At 47.8% G+C, this 15067-nt stretch overlaps 1 protein-coding gene across 1 annotated transcript in view; it reads left to right on the top strand.

The window, feature by feature from the left end:
- LOC125947110 (uncharacterized) overlaps window positions 1-14627 on the top strand; it is a 57669-nt gene extending 43042 nt beyond the window's left edge. The window contains exon 2 of the mRNA XM_049671465.1: window positions 13464-14627. Coding sequence (XP_049527422.1) covers window positions 13464-14627 — 1164 coding nt within the window. The remainder of the gene's footprint in view (window positions 1-13463) is intronic.
- Window positions 14628-15067: the final 440 nt, after the last annotated feature.

The raw sequence follows: 15067 nt of genomic DNA, 5'->3' as shown, positions 1-15067 counted from the left end.
GAACGCAGTAACGCTTTAATTCGGAAGCTGGACCGGCCTGGCTTGCTCGTTCGGCTCGTGGCGGCGATCAGGACTTGGCGTAGGTGTCTAGTAGCTGAAGACGGAATTCGCGCCACGATGTCAGTTGCTCCTCACGGTTTTGAAACCATGTAAGCGCGCCGTCCTCCAGGCAAAAGTAGACATACCTACATTTAGTCGCGTCGTCCCATTCGTTGTATTCGGCCACGCAAGTGGTCGGTCATCCAGTCTCGACTCCCTTCAAAGACGTCGCCATGGAACGGCTTCGGCACCAGTGGATTCTGAAGTGTGTGCCGGTTCGTCATTCCACGTTCCATACCGGTTGGGGTAGTCCGAAGCGCTGCGGTGTCTTCAGGAGGCAGTGCCCGGATCCTGCGGCTGGTCCGACGGATGGGAGTATCGCCAAACACAGGGCTGGTGCTTCCGCTCCCAGGAGGAGTCTGCGGCATGAGTGAGATATACCCCGCACCTCCACCACTTTGCCACGCGCCTTCAAAGGGGGCTAACGACGTTTATTGAGAGCAGCAGGGCTCTGGAGAAAACGGCGGCGAGAGCTAACTATCGAGCGAAGCGGTTAGCCCGCGCACTTTTTTCTTCTTGCGCCTCTGCGCTTGCCCTGTTCCCACTACTACAGGTGACAATATGTTGGTAATTGCGAAGTATACGAACGTCAGCTGGATCACGGAAGCATTTCCAACAATCACTCAGGTGGATCGCTAGCAGATCGTAATCGTTCATTGGCTCCGTTCAACACAAGCACACGTTGTCACAGTTTACAGAATCGAAGGTCTCTGAATGGAACGCATTTTAACCGGGGAGCTGTTTAAGTTTTTCGTTTCTCCGCGTAGCGTTCGCAGAAACTCGCCTTGCGAAGACGTCACCGGGTGTTGCCTTGCAACCACCTCGCGAAGCGGCGTGTGCTTGCCTCCCCTCCGTGCCGTGCACATCTTTCCTTGACGTGGGACTTTAAAGCGAGGGAAGGAGACAAGCGCGCGGCGCGCGCTATGCTCGGGAGAGAGAAAGAGAAAAGAGAGAGAGAGAGAAATTGTAGCAGCACCAATGAGGCAACGCGCAGGGCTGTGGCCGACACCGTCTGCGTTTCCCGCGTTCGCGCCGAACCCGCGTGGTGTCCGTGACTCCAGCAGGCGCCTCTGGCGGCGGCTCGGCAGGTTTCGACCAGCCACGCCCCGGCAAGTGTGGAGGCGCAGCTTGGCCGCGACGTCACCGGGGAGAAAAAGCTCGGTGCCACCGTGACGGCGGCTGAACTCTCGTTTACTCTGTGGCGAGTACATGTAGCCTTGGCATGGGACTACCAAAGAAGATCCGGACACCCGAAGAAGAAGCCGCTCATCTTGAAGCGCGTCGCGTGGCCAAGCGAAAATCTGTGCGTCGGCGGCGAGCTTATTCGGAATACCATTCCTAGCAGCACTTAGCATTTCCTAACAAAACTTAGCCAAGCGTAGTAAAGCCTGGAAGAAAGCTAGGTCGATCACCAGCTCCACAGTGTACCCCAGCTTTGCACCACTAGTGCAAGCTGCCCACATTTTTTGTTTCTTCGAAAGGGCGAATCAACGCCAACGAAGCTGGTGCAGCAGTTGTTGCAGAAGTGATGAAGACCTTGTTCTGCGGTGGGCACCGTCACTCAGCCGTGCTGGAGGGCAACGCATACTGAATAACGTGGGGACGGGGAAGCCTCTATACACATGCTGAGCATGTTTATTCGCAACGTATTATGACGGTAAAAAGTCCCTCAACAAAAGTTTTCTGCGGGCGAACTTCCACAAAACGAAAACTGCTGCGTCCGTCGGGCGCAGCTGTAATAAATGTTCAAGGGACATTAAATGTTCCTTCAACATAAATGTTCGAGGGACATTAGCTCGAGATACTTTTTACTGCCATTGTGTAGTTGGTAATGTTGCTTACTACCCTCAACGCGGAGTTGTTATTATGATGGCGGTAGTGTATACAACGTGGAAGGCATTTTTTCAATACTGCCATATTTTCTAAGTGAGTGTGAAAGCGTGCGATCCACTGTTATTTCCGGTAAATATTTTGGTAGTAGCAGTAATGGCGCCGCTGCCCCGATCATTATTCGTTTTTGTACGCTGCAATACAATACTGTAGTTGGTGATTTGAGGAGCAGATGATGTGGAATGATTTGCCTGAACAGCAGACAAGCATGCCAAGTTTGTGACCACAGTGGCGAACTGGCCGTTACTTTTGCCAAATTTTATCTACCAATAAAATGCAAGGCTAAATTAGGCGGTACGTGTGCCACCTTAGGGAGGCGCAATAGAGAATTTTCACGCTTCCGTGAGGCTCAAGTCCCAGAATTACGACTAGACTTTGATAAAAGATTCTTCGTAAACAAGAAAGTGTATCTTCAAAATTAAGCCACTCGAAAGGCGATGACAACAGACTTACGCACAAGAACAGTGCTGTATGTCAAAGCATGTCGCGGCGATTTAGTAAACATAAGTATTCCACAACAATAATCAAGAGTTCTACGGAAACGCGTATAGCTGGCGAGGAAACTGATGAAATTAAAAGAAACACTCACTAGCAATATATATATATATATATATAAAGAAACACAACATCTTGAAGATTTGGATTTTTCAAACAAGGGAGACAATCTACAAGGACTACAAACTCTTTCCACCAAATATGGTGAGATTCCGCCGCTGCCTATTGTGCCATGTCGTAATGCTTTGCTAGAAGCACGACATCATGACATCCAACCCTTCTCACGACACAGAAGCTAATGTGGGTCTCAACCTTCACGACGCTTTTAATAACGTTGATTTCGTTATACTTCGGAAGCTAAACCTCCAGGGCGTCGGTGAAAGGATCCATAATTACACTGACGCATTCCTATCCAACTGCATCGTGAAAGTTTTTATTGGCGCGAACCAATCCCCTACCTATCACCATGGAAGCTTTGGCACGCCCCAAGGGTAAGTTATCGCTCCCCTGCTCTTGAATCTCGCCGTGCTCCAGCTTGCACGCTCCCTTAAGACCATCCCAGGGCTGTCTTAATTCCTCCCTATACGCAGACGGCACCACCGTCTGGTTGAAAGGTGGCTCAGAGGGAGAGATTCAAGACGTCCGGCAGAACACCGCCGATAAGGTGGAGGCCATTGCTGGACGCATGCGTCTCGTCTATTCTCCTGAGAAATTGAAAATCGTCCACCGTCCCGCCCACACCGGCAACCGTAGACACACTCTCGCCATCCAAATCCCCCTTGACAACAAACGTGTTTCCAGAGTAGACAGGCACGCTGAGGCACGCTGTAGTGAGGGGCTTAAAATAATTTGGACAACCTCCGGAATAATTTGGATAGTCGAAATGCGGCCACCGTGGCCGCGATTTGATCCCGCGCAACCGGGCTTAGCAGCCCAACACCATACCAACTAGGCAACCACGGTGCATCGAAGTTAGAATGCAGCGGTTAATGTTACAACTGGAGAAGTAGCTACGTAAGGCGCAGCGATACCGTTGCGCTAAAATATGTCCTTGGTAAAGTGCAGACCCTCGTTGGACACCACATCGCACCTCTGTTTTTTTGCCGGTATTTTTCCTGCAGCTTTGGACACCACGTTGGACACCACGTAGCCAAACTCTTTTCCCCACACCGATCTGAAATTTGCGAGCTACCCCAAGCCTGCGTCCTCACTACCACTCAACAGTCACAACTATTGGAGTGTCTGCTCATGCTTTTAGATATGCTTATTCAACGGTTTTTCAAATGTGTTTACTCCGCTGTTTTACGGGACGACCTAGCCCATTTTAAACAGCGAAATGGAACTTAAACGATAGGCCCATTGGTCCAGTGATTGTGAATAACCAGCATTAGTGAGGACGCCCTCCTTGCTCTCACCTTGCCTTGTCAGATGTAAGTAGCAAAAAGTGTTTTCGCCACGTCATGTAAACTACCACATGAAAAAATTAAGCTAACTGGAAGGAAACACAAACTTCCCAATGTAACAATTTCGGTTGACCGGACGCTAAAAATGGTCTATTTGCTATCGTTTCTGTACTTATATATCAGCCACTGACGGGACGATTGTTCTTAATTTCAACGTTTATGAAGGCGCATCATCATACCCTTAGCGCATATCTTACCTTAACCATTATCTTTACACTCTTGAACGCAAACAGCCACTTCGAAACGTCTTTATAATACGGAACATAACCCCGTACTTGCACTGACTGCCATTAAAATAAGTTACCACGCATAAATTACCCTGCACTGTATGCGGAATTTGTTGAAGCAGCCGCTCTAAAGTAAAAGTGCGTAGGAAGACGGCCAAATATCATCTGAAACGTAGGCATAACCATGACGTCTGACACGATGGCTTTTGCATGTTCTAGCGAGATGAATGCCCTTATTATTGGTCTGCATAGCGGGGTCAGTGACGCGCGGCCTTCCGTTGAAATGTCAAGAAGGAGCTGCTTGTGTTCGGCGCAGCGAGCGGTACGACAAATTTCGCTCGAACATGCTCCCGAGCTATTACTAAAATGAAATTGAATAGTTAACTATGGACGTAAGTGCTCGTTGAAGAGTTGCGCGTCCCACCTTCATTGTAGTCGAAATGTTTGGCAATCGGTGATAGGCCATTTCAACTTGGGAATGTTGGTAATTGCGAAGTATGCGAACGTCAGGTGGAAGACGGAAGCGTTGCTAAATATCACTGATGTAGATCGCTAGCGGAGCGTAATTGTTCATTGGCTCCGTTTGAGACGAGGACATACCCAAACCCCCTATTCTTCACAAGATGTGCCCCGAAGTTAAGGCAACAAATGCATGCGCACTATGCAATGACTTAGCGAACTTACATCACATGCTCTGGTGGTGTCCCGCGTTACCCGGCGATAAAAGCAACATTTCTTCCCATTGGGATGCGGTTCAACGCAGCCCCAACCTCGAAGAACAGTTGTGGGCAGTTCAACGGGTCCCGCGACGCGGCGGAGAGGTTTGGTCTCTCTGTCCCTATGTGTGAGCGACCCGCTGCGCGCTAGTGCTCACCCTAAAGGTCCCTAATAAAGTATTTCGTGCATTCATCCATCCGTTCGAGACAAGCATACGTTGTCATAGTATACTGAATGGAACATTCTCTGAGTGGAATGCATTTTAACCGCGGAGGTGTTTAAGCTTTTCGTTTACCCGCGTAGCTTACCCAAAAACCCGCCTAGCGAAGACGTCACCACGCGTAGCGTTGCAACCACCTCGCGGAGCGTCGTGTGTTTGCCTCTCCTGCGTACCGTGCACATGTTGCCTTGATGTGGGACTTTAAGGAGATAAAAGGAGAGCATGCGCGCGGCGCGCGCTATGGTCGGGAGAGAGAAAGAGAAGGTGAGATAGAGATACATTGTAGCAGCTCCAACGAGGCAGCGCGCAGTGCTGCTTCCGACGCCGTCTGCGTTTCCCCGCGTTCGCGCCGAACCCACGCGGTGTCCGTGAATCCAGCAGACGCCTCTGGCGGCGGTTTAGCAGTTTTCGACCGACCACGTCCCGAAAAGTGTGGAGGCGCAGCTTGGCCGCGACGTCACCGGGGAGAAAAAGCTCGGTGCAGCCGTGACGGCGACATAACTCTAGTTGACTCTGTGGCAAGTACATGTAGCCTGGACATGGGACGACCACAGAAGATTGGGACACCCGAAGAAGAAGCCGCTCATCTTGAATCGCGTCACGCGGCCAAGCGAGAATCTGCGCGTCGGTGGCGAGCTGATTCTGAATACCCTTCCTAGCAGCCCTTAGGCAATTCCTAGCAAATCTTAGCCAAGCCTTGTAAAACCGTAAAGAAGCTAGGTCGATCACCAGCTATCGCTGTTTACTCCCGCCACGCACAACTAGTGGAAGCTGCCCACATTTTTTGTTTCTTCGAAAAGGTGAATCAACGCCATCGAAGCAGATGAAGTTGCAGCAGTGTTGAAGACGTTGTTCTGCGGTGGGCACCGTCACTCAGCCTTGCTGGAAGGCAACGCTCACTCAATATACGTTAGGGACAGGGAAGCCTGTATATACATGTTGAGCATGTTTATGCGCAACGTATTAGGACGGTAAAAAGTGCCCCAACGAAAGTGTTCTGCCGGACGAAGTTCCACAAAAGAAAAAAAAAAAACTGCTCGGTCCGTCGAGCGTAGCTGTAATAAATGTTCAAGGGACACTAAATGTTCCTTGAACATAAATGTTCGAGGGACATTAGCTCAAGCTAATTTTACTGCCGTTGTGTAGTTGGTAATGTTGCTTGCTACCCTCAACGCGGATTTATTATTATTATAATGGCGGCGTTGTACAACGTGGAAGGCATTTTTTCAGTTGCCATATTTTCTAAGTGAGTGTGAAAGCGTGCGATCAACTGTTATTGCCGGCAAATACTTTGGTAGCAGCAGTGATGGCGCTGCTGCCCCGCTCATTATTCGTTTTCGTACGCTGAAATACATTACTGTAGTTGGTGATTTGAGGGGAAGATGATGTGGAATGATTTGCCAGAACATCAGACAAGCGTGCTTTTATGTGACCTTAGTGGCGAACTGGCCGTTACGAAATAAACTCAATGCTAAATTAGGCGGTGTGCCACCGTTCGGAGGCGCAATAGAGAATTGTCAGGCTTCCGTGAGGCTCAGGTCTCCGATTTACGACTGGACTATGACAAAAGCAGCTACGTAAAGCGCACCAATACCGTTGCGCTAAAATTTGTCCTTGGTACAGTGCAGACCCTCGTTGGACACCACATCGCACCTCTTCTTCTGCCTGTATTTTCCCTGCAGCTTTGGACACCATGTTGGACACCACGTGGCCAAACTCTTTTCCCCACGTCGATCTGAAATTTGCGGACTACCGCAAGCATGCGTCCTCACTACGACTCTACAGTCACAAATATTGCAGTGTCTGCTCATACTTTTAGATATGTTTATTGCACGGTTTTTCCAATGTGTTTACACCGCTGTTTTACGGGACTCCCCAGCCCATTTTAAACAGCGCAATTCAATTTAAACCTGTATTGAAGCCTGTATATACATCAGTCAGTCAAAGTACGTTATCGAAAGGTCCTGTGAGTTTGTGGGACTGGCAAATGATCCCACCTAAGTGACGGCCAGGAGCTCATGAGTCCTGGCGGCTTCCTCGGCCCGCTGGACAGCCCAAAATTGATCTTCAAGGGCAAAGCTGAGCAACAAAGTCTCCCAACGCACGCGTAGGCGATCGCGAGAGGCTGCATCTCCGTTATTGTTTATTATGCCTCGACAATACCATAGCATATGTTCCAGATTAGCTCTAGAACCACAGTTTTTGCATTTATCTGTTTGCACATGTCTGGGTAAATCAGGTGTGAGATCGCCGGGTTCTGATAAGTTCTGGTCTGTAACTGCCACCATTTGACAGACTGCTTTTTGTTGAGCTTTAGTGAGGTGGTGGGAAAATGCAACTCTGCAATTTGCAGTGTTGTGTGATGTCACTAAATCTGGTCATACGATCCTCGCATTCCCACTTCTCTCCATCCTCGTTCTCACATCACATGGAAAAAAATATTGTACTTTTAATACACTTCATGTAACACCTCAATAACTTCAAAAACACATTTCCTTCCTGACATCTCGGACTGTCCAGTAGCTACTTCAATGTGTCAGTAGGTGCACTTCATTAGTGGGATAAGTTGGGGTCCTTTCAGTATTTATTTGCTCATAATAAATATATCAGCTGATTGGTAGTTAACGCACAAGTGCTAAAATAGTCCTTGTGTTTGTCACAGTGTCATCCCTTCTTCAGTTTAACAGTTTTCTGTGTGAAACTGTATCCTTTTTTTATGGATTAACCTTTAAATTGACTAGCATCTGTCGTGTCACTCGACATAGTTTCAGAGCCTGTCCTATATTTCTGTACTTTCACAAAACCTGTTTTTTTAGCCTCTTGCTCTGCAAATGATGCTGGTGATTATGATCTGTGAACAGCACTGTCCTATGGCTGAGTGAAGAGACATATAAGTAAGTCTAGACTTTGTTGTTAAATGATTTTGTCTTTATCGTAGTCCTAAAATAGATGTCTGGAATTTCAGTGTGAAGTCTCATGTAGTCGGGCTGAATAAATTGCAACTGTGACGCATAAACAAGGGAAGTAAGGCATGTTGTTGGGCTAGTCTGTTAATAGATACAGCAAATGTTTTTATATTGCGCGAAGAAGACAGAGCGTGAACAGAAACATTTGTGAGCTTCAATATTTCTGTTCACGTCTTGTCTTCGCGCAGTTTAAAATTTTTCCTGAAACAAGGGAACAGGCACAAGTACTGATTTGGAATGAAAAACTTACTGAATGCACAGAATATATCTACCATCAGAATTTAAATGCAACCAATTCTGAAACTACTTGAAAATGTTTCATTTTCAAGTTTAGCTGCATTGAGACTCCAAAACGTTCACTTGGGACTACTCCATGCTTAGAAATCAGCTACAGCGTGATTACATGTTGCACATCCATGTAATTATACGGAATAAATATTCATCCCTGTTCGCATTTCAATTTGTGTTATAACTGAGGAAACTCAAGAAATAAGAAACTGTGCATATGCTTTTGTCACTAACTTCCATCTGTTATGTGTGCCTGATTGTCCTGTCAGCAGATATTAATTATGCTTTTCCAGGAGTCAATGAAATTGCTACTTATTGCAAAGCTAGAAGTAGGTGTAGCTCAATGTGTTTTCTGCTGTTGTTGCTTTGAGTGCTACACATGGCTGTACATTATCCCGTGGCATTGTCAAAGTCTCTTAACTTTTCGGTGGCATCTCAACTAAATGCTGGACTATTGATAGGTGTAGTATAAATGAAGGTTTCACTGGCAGGCACCAGTGTATTCGTCGAAATTAATTAGGAATTTGCACTCCATGAAACTCACTCAATGTTGATCCTCTTCAAGTTCTAGCCGGTACGCACAAAAGCGCAGCTGGGATGTGACTGCATGATAGACACTTCAACACAATGAACAAATTCTGGCAGCTACGGAAGGAAGCGACTCACATAAGGTACGAAATTTGACTCCAACCTATAAAAATTCTGAGCTAACCTCAGATCATGTGTCGGTTGCGCGCTGCCGCTGCGGTTAAAATTTACCGCGAAATCTAACTCGACAGGCCTAGTTGTCGTACCAACCTTGGAGATCAATCCAAGTCTCACCTGCAATAAAATGAGCAGTTCCAAAGTCTTGTGTAACCAATGAAACTTTTCTCGGCGTCATCGCAGTTTCCAAAAAAAAAAGGCAATCCCAACGCACCTCATATTCAACGAGGAAAGCACTCCGCCGTTGTGTCAAAGGCTGTGCGAAATTTTCTTGGAATTATTATTATTATGATTGCGGTGTTGTACAGTGTGGTACGCACTTTGTCAATATTTGTATATTTTCTCAGTGAGAGTGAATGAATGCGATCAACTGTTATTTCCGGTAAAGAGTTTTGTAGCAGCAGTGATGGTGTCGCTGCACCGCTCATTATCCTTCGTTTTCGTAGGCTCCAGTACAATAATGCAATTGCTGATTTGAGTGGCGGATACTGTGGAATAATTTTCCAGAAGAGCAGACAAGCGTGCATGTTTATGACCACCGTGGCAAACTGGCCGTTACATTTGCGAAATTGTATGTATGAATAAAATTCAATACTAAAGTAGGCTGTTTTCCACCGTTGAAATGCGCAATAGAGAATATCCTGGATTCCTTGAGGCAAAGGTCCCAGATTACAACTAGACTTTGATAAACAGGCTAGACAGGGGAATGACATGGAATCCCTAAAATAACGCATATACCATCTAGAAGCTATCGACAAGTAGTTGTTCATCACTTCTTCGACACCAGAAGTTAACAATCTGGAAAAAATACGCACGACGTAGAAATGGAGAAATGCGTAGACTGAAACGCAAGGAAATTGTAAAGTTGTAAGCAATAGTCCTGGAGCTGACTGCCACTATTAGTATCAATTCGTTCTTCGAGCGTGACATTTAGGACATTCGTAGGATACCAGCAAAATGCGAGAAACTGGCGCCAATATGCCTACGCTTTGTAAATCACACAACTAGGCAACGGATACAAGCGAATTTAAAATTATACTCTGATTTGAAGGGTAACATCCGCTTCTTGGATAACTTCACACCCTTAAAAATAGATTTCGACCTTGTGCGCAAAAATGCAGCACAGCAAGGTTATCCGTAATCACGGAAGAAAAATGGGAAGCTTTTCACAGGAGAGAAGTCTCGGCATTGTGCAACTGAGGTAATAACTTAATGGGGTCTTACAAGTTTTGCTAATTTCATACATCAAGTTATAAGGCTTCAAAAATAAGTTGCTTCTTATTTTCAAACGGGCTCTATCAACACAGAATTTAAGTTTTAAACACTCTGCGCAGCATTTATTGAATTTTTTTTTATTCTAAGTGCGCCTCGTTTGCTAAAAAAAAGCTGAGGAATTGTCAAATTATCTAAGTGGTTTCAATATCGTGTTTTTACGTTGTAGCTGTCACTTCGACTTAGTCGAAAAATTTTGAGGTTCTTGCTCTTGAGAGGTTTTCCCCATTATCTGAATTTCGGAGCTATGGCTGAGGAGGTGGCCTATGATAATATATAAAACCAAAGCACCGGATCGTGCAACGCAACATATTGTTTTGAGGCATACTGCTTGCAACCATTGAGGTTAACCCCCATTTACCACCACCTAAGAATTTTGTACCTTGTTCTGTGATTTGGAATGTTAACTTTTTCTCGATATGCCTGAAGAGGAGTCAGACCTATGCGCGAACAATGCACTTGGGTTACTCTAAGATACTGTAGATCCGTAAGCCGAAGGCTGATCTACAACCACAGTCCATGAACCTCCGCACTATATTCAGTGCGCAGGGGTTAGGACATGTACCCACCTGCTTATCATGCACGCATACCTTCCCGTTATCACATATGGCAGGCGGAATTCTTCGTAAACAAGAGCATGTTCAAAATTAGGCAGCTCGAAGGGGAGCTTGCTCCACCTTGCACACTCCCTTAAGACTATCCCAGGACTGCCTTTCTCCCTATGCGCAGGCGCACAAGTACAGCGCTGTATTTCAAAGCATGTCGCGCCGACTCACGGAGCACAAGTATTTCACAACAATAATCAAGAGTTCGACAGAAACACATATGGCCTGCCAGGAAAATTATAAAATAAAAACAAACACTTGCGAGCAATACAAAAACACTATATCTCACCGATTAGGATTTGCCAATAAGAGACATAATCCGCCAGAGATGGTGGGATTCTGCCGCTCCTTATCATGCCAGGACGTTATGCTTCGCTTGAAACACGACATCTTGACATCCAGCCCTTGTCACGCCAAAGAAGCAATTCTGGGTCGGGACATTCACGACGCTTTTAATAACGTGGCTCATTCCGTCATACTTCTGGAGCTAAGCCACCAGGGGGTCGGCGAAAGAATGCACAAAACTTTGCCGCATTCCTCTCCAACCGCACCGCGACAATATTTGTTGGCGCGGAGCAATCCCCTACCTAACACCTTGGAAGCTTTGGCATCACCCACTGGGTTACAGGTGGTTCAGAAGGTGAGATCTAAGATGTCCTGCAGGCCGCCGCCGATAGGGTTGAGGTCATTTCGGGACGCAAGAATCTCGTGTAATCCTCCGAGAAATTTGGAAATCCTTCTCCTTGCCGCCCACACCGGCAACCGCAGACACACTCCCCACATCCACTACCTCCTTGAAAACAAACATGTACTCAGGGTAGACAAGCTGACGGTTCTTGGTCTGCATGTTCAGAGCAATCTACACAACACACACACCCTCCAGATACTCCAATCCACCGTCGACAACACTCTGACTCCTCGGCCACGTGTCCAAATGACACGGCGGTCTGCGAGAAAATGGTCTGAGAATATTGATACATTCATCTTGCGTGAGAAGAAAGGGAAGCGAGGGGCCCGATTTTTATTATTCATATCATAAAAGCCAACAAACGATGGCACCAAGGTCAACATAAGGGAAATTACTTGTACTTATTAATTGAATTAAAGAAATGATAAATAATGGAAATAAAACTGATGAAAAAACAACTGTCCGGAGGTGGGGAATGAACCCAAGTATTCGCATTACGCGTGCGATGCTGTCACCATTGAGCTACCGTGGAGCCGTTTTCCCATCCAATTTCTGGGGTATTTATGTACCCAAAGATCACGTGCTCGTGAGGCCTGGGGCAGAAAGGATGTTCCACATCCGCCGCTAGGTTAGTGAGTGGTGGCGCTCGCTAACACTCCAAAGGTTAGTTCTAGTTGTAAATAAAAAAACACAAATACTCCTAAAGTATAGGTGGGAAAACCGCTCCACGGTAGCTCAATGGTGAAAGCATCGCACGCGTAATGCGAAGTGGGTTCGTTCCCCACCTGTGGACAGTTGTTTTTTCATCCGTTTTAATTTCCATTAATTTATCATTTCTTTAGTTCAATTAGTAAGTACAAGTAATTTCCCCTATGTTATCCTTGGTGTCATTGTTTGTTGGCTTGTTATGACATGCATATTGCGTGTTTCTTGCGGACGATGCGACGGGCGCCCCGACGAAGAAGACAAACTGCTCCTTGCTTTCGAGCTGCCGGCTGAACTGGACAGCGTTGTAGTTGCTTTCGTAAATATACATTGGAAATAGTCTCCAGTACGTAATCTTTTGTATGCGTAACAATTGGTGGAGAGTGCCGTTCCCGGTCCTCGCCACAGAGCTCCGCAGCGGCGCACCGTCCAGCTTTCCACCATGGCTCCCAGTGGCGACAGCTCCATCTGCTTCCACTCCTGCGACTCCAAAAATTGAAGCAGACGTCTGCTAAAAAAAAACACCGCATATCCACGGGGTGAATGATGATGAGTGGGCGAAGCTCCGGAGGGAATCATCGGTAAACCGTGAATCTTCCGTGTAATTCGCCCAGTCTCGCCGCACTAAATCGAACGATTGACTTCCACCAATGACACGCGCCATATGTGACGTCATTCCTATTTTATAACAGCGCCCTTCATTATAATTGCACCATCTCCCGCTTAAGGGGACGCTAGCACAAACGCGTTAGAAACGTGCAGTACTCTAAGGGGAAGAGGCCACAGCGTCTTACGCAGCCGTTTACACATGCCGGAACGTGCACCGCGTTTGCCGACGCCATCAGCGTTTATGAATACGGGGGTAAGGCGGAGAGACCACAGCGTCTTACACCAGCTTCTTGCACGGGCCGTAACGCGCTAGCACAAACGCGTTAGAAACGCGCAGTCTTTCGTTAATGTTGGGTATTTATTGCCATCTAGGTGCGTCTGTCCATGTGCGCTTCGTGGCGTAGTCATTCTGCTCCCGGTCACTGACGCGTGCGGACGCAGGATGGTTGGCTCCGAGCGAGCTGCGACAGCGGTCGTCAACGGCCGTGGTAGCCCGTCGTTTTCCGTGCCCAAGGACTACAGGATTATTTTGCCCAACGTTTCAACAGGTGAAGCTATGAAGCGTGCAGTCATGCTGCACTGCGACATCTCAGGTCGTCCATATCGCATCGAAGACTTTCGAAAGCCCTTACAAGACGCCGGCGTCATCAAGGACGTTGCTGTAATAGGTGCCTACCAGATGTCCCACGTCTGGCTCGTTAACCTGCGGACGGATGAAGCGAAAAAGAAGCTTATAGAAGCAGGAAGGTTGGTCGTCAAGGATCGTCTTTGCATCGTCATCGATCCCAACAGGCAAGAGGTGCGTCTGAAGTTGCATTGGGTGGCTTTGGATGTCACGAGCGATAACATTCGGAGGGCATTCAGTGAATACGGCGAAGTGAAGGAAGTGACCAATGACAGGTGGAAAGCGGAGGGCTTCGAATGTGCTGACTCACTGACAAAGTTTGTGCGATTGTTTTTGAAAGAGGGTATCGCACTGGACAACATTCCGCACCAGATGCGCCTGGGCAGCGGTACAGTGCTCATTGTGGCGCCAGGACGAGCCCCTCTTTGCCTTCGTTGCAAGCACACGGGTCATATACGGCGTGATTGCAGGGTACCGAAGTGCGCCGAATGTCATGCGTTTGGCCATGGACAGGAGGCATGTACTCGCAGCTACGCCAAAGCCGTGGGCAGATCTACAGTTGTAGACCAAAGCGAGCTTGTCATGGACGAGGAAGAGGCAGAGCAAGCTGCGGCACCTGCGACAGCCGACAAGAGCGGAACCGATCAGGGAGCTGACAAGGAAGTCCGCGTCTCAGGGCTGCAGACGCCGGCCACGACGGTGTCCAGCGTTGGTGAGCACCAAGAGACTGCTAAAACGAACGCGGTTGGCGTTGGTCCGGTGCTCCAGGATGAGGGCCCCACGGGAGAGTCCTCGGACGCGACCAGCGTCTCTCAAGCGCAGCAGGCAGCAAGCATAAAGCCAGCGGTCGACGAAAGTGCTTTGGGAAATATGGACGCGGAGACAACCCCGGCAAAGCGTCGCCATGACGACGTGAGTGCGGTGTCGCAGGAGGAGCGTCTGAGACAGGTCGAAGCTTCGCTGGAAGCGAATGGGGTGAAGAAGAAACCTCGCAGCGCCGTTCGGACGCGCGCGTCGTCCCTGACAAGGGGCGGCAAGGAGGTGAACTCCTAGACGCCTCTATGGCGACTGCACAAAGCGTCGAGATGGGAAATGAGGGCGTCTTGCCGGCGGTCTCGTCCGGCAGGAAACTTGTGTCGTTGGAAAGGTCCCTGCGCGTAGGAACAATTAATGTACGAGGATTAGCGACTAAAAGAAGGCAAAATCAGTTGTATCGTATTGCGATGGAACAAGAATTGGACATAGTCGCAGTGCAGGAAACTAAAGTTCAAGGCGAGGACCAGACCGACGGCATGTTACGCCCGTTCTCGGCGCATTATAGTGTGTGCGTCAGTCATGCGGTGGGGACATCAGGAGGGTGTGTATTATTGGTGCGTAGTTGCTTAGGTATTGTTATACAGTCTGTTATAAGTTGTCCATCAGGCCGCTTTGTAGTTTGTGACTTTGTTTTTGCCGGCAATGAATGGCGCGTGTTTTGTTTGTATGCTCCAACT

Source organism: Dermacentor silvarum, chromosome 7 (assembly GCF_013339745.2).
Source record: "Dermacentor silvarum isolate Dsil-2018 chromosome 7, BIME_Dsil_1.4, whole genome shotgun sequence".
Lineage (NCBI taxonomy): Eukaryota > Metazoa > Arthropoda > Arachnida > Ixodida > Ixodidae > Dermacentor > Dermacentor silvarum.
Note: the sequence above shows the minus strand (reverse complement) of the source record. Positions and strands in the feature narration are given on the sequence as shown.